Source organism: Salmo salar, chromosome ssa15 (genome assembly GCF_905237065.1).
Source record: "Salmo salar chromosome ssa15, Ssal_v3.1, whole genome shotgun sequence".
Taxonomy (NCBI): Eukaryota; Metazoa; Chordata; class Actinopteri; order Salmoniformes; family Salmonidae; genus Salmo; species Salmo salar.
The window spans coordinates 66974186-66988950 of NC_059456.1; the positions used below are offsets into that span (position 1 = coordinate 66974186).

A 14765-nucleotide genomic window follows, 5' to 3' on the forward strand; every position below is an offset into this window, starting at 1 on the left:
GCGATCTCTGAATATAGTTTTATTGTAACTAAAATGTTGTTCATGACATTATAGGAAAGCAGTGCTATTTCAGAGGAACAACCCAGCTGGCACATAACGTTGTGAGAACCATATGTTTCTTAGGCCTTGGTGAGACCGTGGTTGTCCTATGGTTAGTTATTTTTGCATACAACCTTCCCACAACTTTCTCGGAATGGTGCAGGATAGTTGTTTGGCTTTGAAAAATTTTCAGCACATTTAAGGGACTTAACAAAAATACATTATTTTCTTGGCATTTCATTACTTTAACAGAATGTTTCCTAAAAGTTCAAACATGGTTACATTTCATTTACATTTTGGCAATGCTCTAAGAACGTTCTCCAACTGGTTTGACATTAGGAATGCTCTAAAATATTTCAGAGAACGTTAAGGAACAACATACTTCTGAGGGAATTTCAGTACTTCAGCATAACGTTTCCTTATGGCTCTATTTAGAGTCATGTTCTGAAATTGTTCCAAAAACGTTAAGAAACAATATTCTTCTGTGGAAATTTCAGTTCTTCAGCATTACATTTCCCGCAGGCTTCCTCATGGTTCTATTTAAAGGATAATTCTGACACTTTATAACCAGTTATTATGCTTTTAGTATATATGCAGTACCGTAAGATTTGATACATTTTTATGTTTTATGGTTTTTGTTAGTAATACTGCACGATTCCTTGTTTTTGTTATTTTGAAGCTTCTTTATTGCCCTTGTCTACAGCATATTACGTTTCCCAGGGTGCATTTCTTCACGCATTATGCAATGCTCTGCCTCGTTAGCCTGCAATTAGCTTAGCTAGCTGGCTATGAAGCCCAAATGAAGCTTAGTCTAAAAATGAAGCTTAGCCCAAATGAAGCTTATGTCATAAGTTATGAGTGCATTTCACATTACTTTTGGGTTGTAAATATATTATAAATCTTGCATGAATGTCATGCTAAATACATGTTAATGTCATTGTCACCAATTAATTAACTGCAATACAGATAGATACTAAGTAGGTAGTTACACTAAGCATAACACAGAGTTACTGTATCTAACCAGTTAGCATGCTAGTTATCCTGACTGCTACATCCGAAATAATAGTATTTGCAACAATAACAGCCAAGTTTCATCTTAGCGGCTGTCTTATAAACAACAGTCCAAACAACATGAAACATTAGGCCTAGCTAAATAGCTAAACCTGCTGCATCTGAAATAAAGTGTTTTCAACTATGACTGTGACTTTCCAAGCATCCATCCAACAACACTAGATGCCTATTGGATATGGACGAAGCCATCAGTGACATCACCCTATTGTTTTCTATGAAAAGGCTCAGTGGTGCGTTTGATGATTAAGAAATGTAATTTCAGTGTCGCCATCTTGCTACATGGAGGAGTTATTGGAAACATTGCATGCACAGTTTGAGCGACTCCAGGAAGTGATGTTGCATGCTAGCTCAGTGCTGCCCCCTCTCAAGGAGTATCTCAAGTTGAAGGCCAACCTAAGTACTGCAGGCTGCCATTAGCAACTAAATTGTCTTTATAACTTTCTAGGTGTGTGATTTTAAAGTAATCGGACATACAATACATGACCAAAAGGACATACACTACATGACCAAAGGTATGTGGACACTTGCTCGTCAAACATTTCATTCTCATTCCAAAATCATGATCATTAATATGGAGTTGGTCCACCTTTGCTGCTATAACACTTTTCTGGGAAGGCTTTCCACAAGATGTTGGAACATTGCTGCGGGGATTTGCTTCCATTCAGTCACAAAATAATTAGTGAAGTCTGGCACTGATGTTGGGCAATTAGGCTTGGTTTGAAGTCGGCGTTCCAATTCATCCCAAAGCTGTTCGATGGGGTTGAGGTCAGGGCTCTCTGCAGGCCAGTCAAGTTCTTCCACACCGATCTCAACAAACCATTTCTGTATGTATCAAGCTTTGTGCACGGGGGCATTGTCATGCTGAAACAGGAAAGGGCCTTCCCCAAACTGTTGCCACATTGTTGGAAGCACAGAATTGTCTAGAATGTCATTTTATGCTGTAATGTTAACATTTCCCTTCACTGGAACTAAGGGGCCTAGCCCAAAAACAGTCCCAGACCATTATTACTCCTCCACCAAACTTTCCAGTTGGCACTATGCATTGGGGCAGCTAGCGTTCTCCTGGCATCCGCAAACCCAGATTTGTCCGTCGGACTGCCAGATGGAGTGTGATTCATCACTCCAGAGAACGCGTTTCCACCACTCCAGCCGATGCTTGGCATTGCGCACTGTGATATTAGGCTTCTGTCCGGCTGCTCGGCCATGGAAATCTATTTCGTGAAGCTACCGACAAACAGTTCTTGTGCTTTGAGGGTGACTGTTGTCGACGTGTGCAGAGGGTCCCTGGTTCGAGCCCAGGTAGGGGCAAGGAGAGGGACAGAAGCTACACTGCTACAGTCAATGGTTGTTAGTCCAGGACTAGGCTTAATCTGTATCTGGGAAACCAGCCCTGCATGGATAAATAAAGAGATGCTAAATGTTGACATCACTCTTTTGCAGACCTGGAAAATGTCGTGAAGATGTCAGTGTTATCTAGACTGAGCGGGAAGTTCTGTAATGTATGCAGGAATAAAACCACAACCCTAGTCCACTATGATCATATTGACCATATATACTGTACATCGTCAAATCACATCATGGAATTACTTTACCCTACAAAACCATTGTGAAAGCCTAGGCCTAATGACTGGCCTGCTGAAATAGTTACCCTGAACCACTGGTGTTTGTGGCATCCAAACTGGAGGGCATTGTTGATTACCCACCACGCATTACATGGTTAACCCTATGCTGAAGGTCCAGCAGGTCTGTATCTCAGTCTTAATATCTATTTGTGTATATTTTAAACCATTACTCTATATTTGATAGTAGTTTCATAGACTGTAGGCTGGGAAGTGTGTAATTATGTTTAAAGTACCTGTCCAGTGTTTCCAGATTTCTATGAAATATAACAACCTATAATTACTTACAATATGAGTGAAATAGTTTTAAAAAAAGATGTTAAAACAAGATTGTGTTGGAATGGTGTGGGTGTACCCCAACAACAGAATGGTATGGGGGTATACCGGTCATAAAATTATATTCATGCGAGTAGACCACTGATTGGCCTAAGAAATTCCAGCCTTTAGCTATGGCCACGTAAGAGTAAAAATGAAGTGTCGATAAATACACAGCGTAAACTTTTAGTACTTGCCCACATCTAAGACACCCTGTTCATGAAACAATAACATTTTTTTATTGAGATCATTTCAGTGTTAAGTACTTCGGTTTGACATTCTCGGAATGTGTACTCATATATAGCCATTGTTTTCAAATGTTCAGCGCATGACACTTCATTCCTGAAACAAGTGACTGATATCTGGAGTGCCACTCAGACTTCACCCAACATCAATGCAACCCTGACACAAGTGTGACAACAGTTTTTAAAAGGGAGTTTGGGATGTTAAAGGGGAGTGTATCTGCATAGGCATACGTAGAACTGATTCTATGGCGTAATAATGCTGCATTCATAACCAAGTGGGAAGGTGGTATTTAACAGATATGACTGGGAAAAATTCACTTGAAACCCCCACAACTGGTAATTATTAGTTGGGGGGGGAAATTGTCATCCTCGAGCACCTTCCCCCACATGCTGACCTCTGACATCGCCTACTAAGGAAATTACCTCGATAACAGCGTTTTTTTTAAAAACACCAATTTGTTTATATGACAGATTTTAGTTTATGGTTGACGCAGCTTGTTGAGCATTAGTCAATCTGCGTTTCTCAAAGCATGTGAATGGATCCAACACATGACTTTAATTACAACCGAACACAGCACACGTCACTGCTGGCGGCAGGAGACTGGTGAGATGAACCACTGCAGTAGGTTACACCACTAAGAGCTTAAAAAAACACAAATACTGTCAGATGACACCAAATGAGGGGGCAGAAACAATCCTGGTAGGTTCAGGATCAAATGTGATTTTTTGTTTTACTCATACTTTGACATTTTAAAAATGGGTTGTTCAAGACTGCACAGAGTTAAAAACCAACAGTCAGTCCTGTCCAATGATCCTGAATATAGCCCGTCGTAGTGGCCACCGTTAACCTTCACTGACTGCACCCAACACTACTACAAGGCCACTATTCATAAGGTTGTGGAAATCACATACTGTTGTAACTGTTGAGAACCATTTGGGAGAATTGAACAAATGTATCCACACTTCTGAACATAGCGAATACAATGGTGGTACTCTTGTTACTTGGTAATAATACGTGCAATAACAATGAGTTAAAGAAACTAAAAATCACGTTCTCATTACTGAATATATAACAGTAACTTTACAACACCCCACAAAACAGACCCACAAACATTAGTTTCTCTTCTCAGTAAGTTAATTGTAACCTGAAAATGACTGCTAGCCTATTTATGGTTGTAAATGCATGGCTGGCATAGGCAACATAGAATGATGTTCAAGTGAAACTTCAAATGCCAGAGAGGAAACCAGCTCGCTGCAAAACAACAATAAGAGGGCAGGAGGAGAATAAATAAACCTGATGACCTGTAGGCACGGTGTGATTCAAAATGTTAGAAGACCAGAAATCCCATGAGCCTCGAATGCAACCCGGTTCAACCCTGTTCACTGCTGCGTTCATAACCAAGTGGGAAGTCGGAATATGCCACATACGACTTGGAAAAAGCCACCTGAAAGGCCCTCCGACTGGTAATTACTAGTGGGAAACAATCCTGAGCTCCCAAATGGAGACTTCTGACGTCACCTACTAAGGAAATGACCTTGATAACGACAATTAAATGCAATATTTATAAAAATGAATCTATTAATATGTTTTTTGAATACTATAATTTGTTTGCAAACATGATAGCTGTACTTTTAGTTTAAGGTATACGCAGCTTGTTTGCCATTAGACAATAGGCTTTTCTCAACAAGTTCAAAGCATGTGAATGCATCCAACTGGTATTTAAGACTTCACAACTGGTAAATTCCCACCTCCCATTTGGTTATGAATGCAGCATGCTGTCATCAGCTTCTCTCTGTGTACCCTGCTTGTATGGGCAGTCCGCTGAGGGAAGGATGCGTTCTTGTGACAGAAAATGAGTGGGCCAATACAGGAGGTGGCTGTGCTGGCAGATTAGGGAGAGGTCTCCCTTTTCAGGGGAAATGTCTGAGGTCCATTGAGATGGCGGCTGATCATTTCTCTGCGACTGCGGCTGCCATGGGGATGCGGATTGTGGCCTGTGCCGTTGCTGCCAGCTCCTCGATCTCTGTGTTTAACCGCCTGATGACCCACTCCATCGCCTCTCGTCCCTGAACAAAATACCAAACACACATGGGGAAGTTATGGGCTGAACATGGCCATACATGGATGAGATCATTTTATCTCATACTGTTTCCATTCAAATATTCCATCCAGGCTGCAGTTGTAAAGTGAGAGGACTTACTTTGCCTGCGTTTGCCGAGATGGTTTTGGCCATGAGCCCCTCCAGGTAACTGCTCAGACTAATTCCTTTCACAGAGATAAGTGCCTCTTGTGTCAATATGGTCCTAAACATAAGGACAAACAGAAGAAAAAACAAGTTTAGCTGTGAAACTCAAACCCATTTATCAATTTTGCTGTATTTAATCTTTAAAATCAATCAATAAAAATAAAAAAGTATATATAAATCTTACTTTTTGGGATCCTCCGGATGCGGCCTGTATGTTAACTTCTCGTCCACAGATACTATGTTAGTACATGAAATCTGAAAGCAGAGGAAAGTACATCAATGTCAGTTTACAGGGCTAAAGGTGGAGTTAGCTACACTATCCACAAATGTACACTGAACAAACATAAATGCAACAGGTAAAGTGCTGGTCCCATTTTTCATGTGCTGAAATAAAAGATCCCAGAAATGTTCCACAAGCACAAAAAGAGTATCCCTCTCAAATGTGGTGTGCAAATGTGTTTACATCCCTGTTAGTGAGTATTTCTCATTTGCCAAAATCATCCATCCACCTGACAAGTGTGGCATATCATGAAGCTGTTTAAACAGCATTATCATTACACAGGTGCACCTTGTGCTGGGGACAGAATGCGTCAGACGTTTCAAGTTGAGGGGGTGTGCAATTGGCATGCTGACTGCAGGAATGTCCACCAGAGCTATTGCCAGAGAATTTAACGTTAATTTATCTACCATAAGCCGCCTACGTCATTTTAGAGAATTTGCCAGTATGTCCAACTAGCCTCAACTGCAGACCATGTGTAACCACGCCAGCCCAGGACCTCCACATCCGGCTTCTTCAACTGCGGGATCATCTTGAGACCAGTCACCCGGACAGCTGATGAAACTGGGTTTGCACAACCGAAGAATTTCAGCACAAACTGTCAGAAACCGTCTCAGGGAATCTTATCTGTGTGATTGTCGTCCTCACCAGGGTCTTGACCTGACTGTAGTTCGGCATCATAACCGACCTCAGTGGGCAAATGCTCGCCTTTTATCGATGGCAATTTGAGTGCACAGAGATACCGTGACGAGATCCTGAGGCCCATTGTCATTGCATTCATCCACCGCCTCATGTTTCAGCCTGATAATGCACAGCCCCATATCGCAAGGATCTGTACACAATTCCTGGAAGTTGTAAATGTCCCAGTTCTTCCATGGCCTGTATACTCACCAGACATGTCACCCATTGAGCATATTTGGGATGCTCTGGATCGACATGTACAACAGCGTGTTTAAGTTCCTGCCAATATCCAGAAACTTGGCACAACCATTGAAGAGCGGGACAAGATTACACTGGCCACAATCAACAGCCTAATCAACTTTATTCAAAGGAGATGTGTTGCGCTGCATGAGGTAAATGGGTTACACCAGAGACAGACTGGTTTTCTGATCCACGCCACTACCTTTAAGATATGTGACCAACAGATGCATATGTGTATTCCCAGTCATGTCAAATCCACAGATTAGGGCCTAACAATTTCATTTCAATTGACTGATTTCCTTATATAAACTGTAACTCCGTAAAATCTTTGAAATTGTTGCACGTTGTGTTTACATTTTTGCTCAGTATACAGCCGACAATAGGTTTGAACTCACATTTGTAGATTGCAGCTCAAAAGTCTTTTCCTTGGGGTCCACCACCGAATGTTCCTGGATGTATGTGTTGGTTCGTGTTATACCAATGAGCTGGGATAAAACAAAAAAACAATGACATTACTGTCAGTAACATGTTTGACATCAATGACAAAACAATACATCCTCAGATCTGTTGATCCACAAGGTTAAAGAAACATTTACCCGACAACTTCATGCGGTCTTGATTACACAACACCAGTCTGAACCGTCAAGCTGAGACAACCTTCAGTAAAAGTTCTAGCAGAGCTGAGGTCGTGGCAGTGCACAATCATGTAACTACCACAGAGATGTACAGACAGCCAACTGTTCTGAGCATTACCCACTTCCCCAGTTCACTGGAATGAGCATCATTCAATGTTTTGCCTAGTCTAACAGCAAGCCAACACATACCGACTTATCCCCTGAACTAAACCTAACTGCTCTGATTGAATTTGTCAACATTAGTACATGCAACTTCTGATAAATGCAATGGATTTGGATTGTTGCGTGTGCAGAAAAGTATATCAATATCTACAGCAGTGAGAAGACAATGTATCCTCATTGAGACTGGTGACCTGCAATGCACTTATCAGGATAACCATATCAGCGGCAATATTGAGACAGGCATCCAGTGTGCTGAGGACTTACAGTCTTGGCCAAGGAGGGCAGTCCCCATTCTGTGCTGAGCAGTCTGTTGCTGTATAACCGGCCCTGTGTGTCCACATGTCTGTTCAACACATCCACCCCTACCACGCCAGGGTTCATTGGGTTGGGATACTTCTGCATTGCCGCCTTGGTCACAGTCTCCCACGGGTGGCTGTGGGGGGGGACAAAACAGGAAATCAATATTACTGTAATACTATCATAATGTGTGCATTTCATAATCTTATCACGTGGACATCCTGGCGTGCGCCAAAATGAATTCATTTGAAAACCTGTCCTGACATTTATCTGACTAAACTCCACGGTGAAGGAAGTTTGTGATGAACAACTGAGTGGAGCAGAGACCAGGCTTTCAGCTCTGACTAGCAATTAGCCCAAGGTCAATACTTATATTTAAAAATATATTATGAAACATTTACCTTGTACCTATGTTTGGCCTCTGTAGTTACATGCCTTGTTTGCTGCAATCCATACTTTATCAATAAATGTTAATCAAATACAACCGTCGACTGTGGCACATGTGCATTTGCGCTGAGTCGTCATCTTCGAGCAACAGCAACGAGCAAGCCGTCAATGGTTGTATTTGTTTAATATTTATTTAAAAAGTAACGACTTACGCAAATCAAAACAGACACGAAACGAGAGAGGAGAAACATACGTAAAAGGTAAGCATTTCAGAATTGACATTTTTTAAAGTATTGACCTTGGGCGAATCGATGTAGTCAGAGCTGAATTCCAAAGCCTGGTGTCTGCTCCACTCCATTGGTGGAATTAATCAGAAACGTCCTTCCCCATGGAGTGCTTTAGCCAGCTAGACATTGTACTGTGGGATGTGGATTATGAAATATTCATTATGGGTTCAGTTATACAAGTAAATGTACTTGGTTCGACCATGTGTCCTTTTGAATGTACAACAGAAGCTTTGTTTACACTCGCATGCTAGGTTTCCATCTAATTGGCGACACGATTTATGCAAATATTCAAAAATGTGCATTTACCCACCACAAATGAGTTTCCATCAAATTGACTTGATGCAGATAAAAAGCTGTGCGTGATGACGTAGTACACATACTTTTTGCAGTTAAATTCCCATGTACTGAATAAAAAATACAAGTTAAATGGGCTTCGCATTTTCAACTCCATCGATGGTTCTCACAACAAAATAATGGTGTTATATAGCGAGTGTTGGTATTGAGAGGTTCACTATAGCCAACAGGTTGCAGATAGAGTGTGGGTAGGCCAGCCTACATTATAATGGACAAAAGAGCAAGAATTTTTATTTGTCAAACAGGCAGCCAAGCATCGATGATCATGTCACCAGAATAAGACCCGTGATATTTATTGGAAAGGAGCATCAATTGAGCTCAACATGTGTCACTTTCTCCAACCTGTGAAGGTCTTCCTAAATTATTTTTATCTGCCTAATAAACTGCATGGTTTCCCGACTAGTCATTGTGGGAGGACCACACATTGTCGCGTGACTCCAAGTTCTTCGATATTATGGTTATTATATCAATATTTCTCACATAATTCCTTTTAAAGATAAGGGATCTTTTTGAATTTTGTCGACATTTGGAAAGTTTACCGACAAAATGTTCCCATCAGTCCAGTAATTAAAAAAACAAAAACTTTACTTGCATAAAATGGTAGGATGCAAACCTGGTTAGAGGCATAAACTCCAAGAGTATTAAGCCCTGGTTATTGGGACATAAGAACCATGATCCCACCATTGTGCTTCCAGTACAGTAGGTAGGTAGCTAGCTGGAATAGAACGCCCTTTATTCGAGTCAGAGTAAATGCCTGGTTTTTGCATTTAACAGGGGCAGCCAAACTGAAATGTTATGGCTTTTAACTGCCCCCCCCCCCCCCCCCCATGAAATCGGGGAAGAGACAGTGGATCTGTCCGTTATTCACGCGTTCTCAGACAGCACTGGGACGATTGAGGACATTTGGGTGAACAAAATTACACCGATTGGCTCAAGGTGGGAGCTAGTAATTAACTTAAATGTGTTAGTCACACTATATCTCAATTGGCCCAAGGGGTTGCGCTGCATCATTCGCGGGGTACGTCATGTTTAATTTTGCCATGTTTTAGCTTTCATTCCATGTTGGCTTGGACTGTTGCCGTTCTTATTATACCTCAGTGACCGTTACGTAATGAAAGAAACACCTTAAACGCCATTTCTATGCAGCTACGACCGGAAGTGACTTTTTCCATTGCAGATTACGAGAACATAATGAATTCGCAATACCTTACAAGTATAGGCCAAGCACCCGAATCCGGTGACATTTTGACAGTTAACCAGTTCGACTACAGCTGGATACTTCGACTGGAATGTATTGACATAGTTAATTAGCTACTTGTAATGCGGCTAACTAGCAGCGTTAGCTAACTAGCTAGTATTATTTGGTTAGTTAAAAATCATATTCCAACAATAGCTAGCTACAACAATGGACAGAGTTTAATGTGTTGGCTAGCCAAATAGCTTGTTAGCTAGCTAGCTATAACGTTAGTTGCTCTAACTAACACTCGATAACTTGTAATGGCAGCAGGCTAGCGTTAGCTGGCTAAAGTCAAAGAGCTGGCCGGTTGGGAGCCTTGCTACCACTACCAGCGCTAGCATGCTACAAACGTAAATAAGCTAGCAAGATAACACAATATCAAGCGTATTTAAAATAAGCACTTTATAAATCCTTATTAATAAATTACTCACTTGAATATGTGTTCGGAGGTCCAGATTTTCATGTTTTGTCAGGGCTTGCGAGTCGGCGACTTATGACAGCTTGACCTCAGCTGTGAAGGAAACTACGTTGCCTACTAGTGGCAAAATTATGGTCCGTCCCCCTCCACCCACTTCTATAAAAAAATGATCAACCAATCAGAGTAAATCATGACCGAATAAACTGCATTGAAATCTCTGGAATTTTTCTGACGCGTATTTTTGAGTGCATCTTATTTCTTACATATCTCCTTACATAACGTGAAAGGCTGTGCCTACCAAATTTAACGGGCTGTCAATCGCAAAGCACAGACAAAGTCCCGCCCCAGGAAGCGAGTCAAAGCTAGGTTACAAGAGAAGATTGCGGAGAGAAGGCACATATAGAACAGTGGGTTAGTTATACAAATCTTTGGAGAATGTTAAGACACAGATAGAAAAATGAGCTAGAACAATGCGTTAGTTATAAAAAAAAAATGTGGTTAAGAGATAAAGAAAGGAGGAGATAGGGATCCCATTGGTTAATGAATGGAGGAACGTATAGCACCCCACCCAGCAGACTGTCGACCAATCGCGTTCACGTTGTCATGCTGCGTGACACGGTTGCTAAACTAATCCTCACGCAATACCTTCTCAGTCAGGGTATACATCGAGAAACCTGCCTATTTTCTTCGAAAGTGCATAATATCGCGATTCCAAAGCTATACGATATTACAGAAAACAAGCTAATTATCTGATGTCTCTGAAAGGATGTGTAATGTTGTACTTCTTGTTGACGAAATTATTCGTCTTAGTTGAGGTTTAACTGCGGTTGGCATCCAATATGTTGCATTACCGCCCCCAATTTAGATCCATTCCACTTTGTGATACAAAATGGGAAAGGGGAACGCACTGTTCCTAGGCTGTCATTGTAAATAAGAATTTGTTCTTAACCGACTTGCCTAGTTAAATAAAGGTTAAATATATATATATATATTTTTTAATCTAATACATTGCAAGTTGAGGGGTTTTCACAACAGTAGCCGGGCTATAAAAAGTATATTGTCCTGCTAATAGGAAACATTTGCATGGTGGCCTACATTCTTTATTGTAACCACAATGTCACAATTTGTATCCACCTTTCCATTTACTTTTAGAGTTTGGGATTTACAAATGTGAGCTTTTAATTTAGTTACATTGTTTTAGTTCGAACTTGCAGACTTTTTTTCTTTAAACTATTGTAGGATGCTAAATATTTGACTAGTTGCAATTGTAAGTAGGCCTAATAAAAAAAAATCCTACTTCAATTAGGCTGTTAAGCCTCATAGCCTACCTCAGCCAGTTAAGTTATATAGGTCTAGGCTCTATCTCCATCTGTTGGTGTGCAACACTTGCTTAAGTTAGCTATATTTTCAGCACCAGCCACCTCCTGATTACGCTGCGGTTGCCACCAGTTTTTTAATTTGAACCTTTATTTAACTAGGCAAGTCAGGTAAGAACAAATTCTTATTTACAATGAAGGCCTACCCTGACCAAACCCGGATGACGCTGGGCCAATTGTGCACCGCCCTATGGCACTCCCAATCACGGATGAAGCCTGAATTTGAACTAGGGACTGTAGAACAGCCTCTTGCACCGAGAAGCAGTGCCTTAGACTGCTGCGCCACTCGGGAGCCATGACCAATATATACAGTTGAAGTCGTAAGTTTACATACTCAGTTTAATTTGGCTAAGGTGTATCACAATTCCTGACATTCAATCCAAGTAAATATTCCCTGTCTTAGGTCAGTTAGGATCACCACTTTATTTTAAGAATGTGAAAATGTCAGAATAATAGTAGAGAGAAGGATTTATTTGAGCTTTTATTTCTTTCATCACATTCCCAGTGGGTCAGAAGTTGACATACACTCAATTGGTATTTGGTAGCATTACTTTTAAAATTGTTTAACTTGGGTCAAACGTTTCAGGTAGCCTTCCACAAGCTTCCCACAATAAATTGGGTGAATTTTGGCCCATTCTTCCTGACAGAGCTGGTGTAACTGAGTCAGGTTTGTAGGCCTCCTTGTTCGCACACACTTTCAATTCTGCCCACAAATTTTCAATAGGATTGAGGTCAGGGCTTTGTGATGGCCAATCCAATACCTTGACCATGTTGTCCTTAAGCCATTTTGCCACAACTTTGGAAGTGTGCTTGGGGTGATTGTCCATTTGGAAGACCAAGTCCATTTAAGACCAAGCTATAACATCCTGACTGATGTATTGAGATGTTGCTTCAATATATCCACACATTTCCTACCTCATGATGCCATCTATTTTGTGAAGTGCACCAGTCCCTCCTGCAAAGCACCCCCACAACATGATGCTGCCACCATCGTGCTTCACGGTTGGGATGGTGTTCTTCGGCTTACAAGCCTCCCCCTTTTTCCTCCAAAACATAACAATGGTCATTATGGCCAAACAGTTCAATTTTCGTTTCATCAGACCAGAGGACATTTCTCCAAAAAGTGCGATCTTTGTCCCTATGTGCAGTTGCAAACCGTAGTCTTGCTTTTTTATGGCGGTTTTGGAGCAGTGGCTTCTTCCTTTGAGCGTCCTTTCAGGTTATGCCGATATAGGACTCGTTTTACTGTGGATATAGTTACTTTTGTACCTATTTCCTCCAGCATCTTCACAAGGTCCTTTGCTGTTGTTCTGGGATTGATTTGCACTTTTCGCACCAAAGTACATTCATCTCTAGGAGACAGACCGCGTCTCCTTCCTGAGCGGTATGACGGCTGCGAGGTCTCATGGTGTTTATACTTGCGTATTATTGTTTGTACAGATGAACGTGGTACCTTCAGGTGTTTGGAAATTGCTCCCAAGGATGAACCCAACTTGTGGAGGTCTACAATTTTTTTTCTGAGGTCTTGGCTGATTTCTTTAGATTTTCCCATGATGTCACGCAAAGAGGCACTGAGTTTGAAGGTAGGCCTTGAAATACATCCACAGGTACACCGCCAATTGACTCAAATGATGTCAATTAGCCTATCAGAAGCTTCTAAAACCATGACATCCTTTTCTGGAATTTTCCAAGCTGTTTAAAGGCACAGTCAACTTAGTGTATGTAAACTTCTGACCCACTGGAATTGTGATACAGTGAATTATAAGTGAAACAATCTGTTTGTAAACAATTGTTGGAAAAATGACTTGTGTCATGCACAAAGTAGATGTCCTAACCGACTTGCCAAAACTATAGTTTGTTAACAAGAAATGTGTGGATTGGTTGAAAAACAAGTTTTAATGACTGCAACCTAAGTATATGTAAACTTTCCACTTCAACTGTATATATATTTTTTCTCACAGAACATTAACCGTTTGTAGGTAGATAAGTGTGTAGGTAGATGTGGAAAGATAGATACAAATGATTTGTTGCAAGTTGGGGGGGGGGGGGTCACACCTAGCTCAGCTATTAGACAATTCTTTAGTAAAGGCTGAATAGTCTATTGTTCAGCTAATAGCCCATCCTGCTACGCTTGTGAAAAACTAAAATAATACTTTTTTCCCCTTTCCACATGTTAACGAATCCAGTTGATGAAGTGTTTTTAGCCACAATCGGCCCCAACCCCAATTAATACATTTGGGCACAGTCAATAGCGTGCTGGACTTTGGGCTAGAATGTTGAGGGTTTGAAAACTGTTCGCTTCATTACATTATTATGCCTGTCTCAGAGCAAATACTCCCATCTCATTCCTCACATCATTCAGTACATTTGTGGGGCATGCTGGCAGGATGTAGTGTTTTTTGTTCTGTATATATGAATTACATATCAGCCTTTACTTAAATCATGTTTCTAGTCTATTGCATAATTACAATGTGTAATCCTTTTTTTTTTATTTAACTCAGTAAGTCAGTTAAGAACAAATTGTTATTTTCAATAACAGCCTAGGAACAGTGGGTTAACTGCCTTGTTCAGGGGCAGAACGACAGATTTTGACCTTGTCAGGTCGGGGATTTGATCTTGTAATCTTTCAGTTACAAGTCTAACGCTCTAATGCTCTAACCACATGGCTACCTGCCACCATTGATGGGGCAGGGGTGTTGAAGTGTATAATTGTAATACAAACAGTTGATGTCGGAAGTTTGTAGTAAGTTTGTTTTTAACTGACTTGCCTAGTTAAATAAAGTTGAAATAAAAAAATGCAATAATTTAATGGAGGTAGGCCGTGAACGGCATCACACACCAGTACAGTAGGTGGCGGTGTATGCACTTAAAATTTGGAT

The 14765-nt window shown here is 40.9% G+C and overlaps 1 protein-coding gene across 2 annotated transcripts; it reads right to left on the bottom strand.

Moving 5' to 3' along the window:
- Positions 1-3260: 3260 nt before the first annotated feature.
- Positions 3261-10794, bottom strand: LOC106571960 (PRELI domain containing protein 3B). Of its 2 annotated transcripts, XM_045695955.1 has the most exons (7): positions 10524-10793; positions 8513-8632; positions 7795-7963; positions 7129-7218; positions 5720-5790; positions 5491-5593; positions 3261-5356 (listed from the first exon to the last, which is right to left on the bottom strand). In XM_045695955.1, exons 3-7 carry the CDS (start codon positions 7930-7932, stop codon positions 5240-5242), a joined length of 519 nt encoding a protein of 172 aa, XP_045551911.1. In that variant the 5' UTR covers positions 7933-7963; positions 8513-8632; positions 10524-10793; the 3' UTR covers positions 3261-5239. The 2 variants fall into 2 exon arrangements, with proteins under 2 accessions (XP_045551911.1, XP_014001047.1); XM_014145572.2 differs by lacking the exon at positions 8513-8632 and having other exon boundaries at positions 10524-10794.
- Between the last annotated feature and the right edge of the window lie 3971 nt (positions 10795-14765).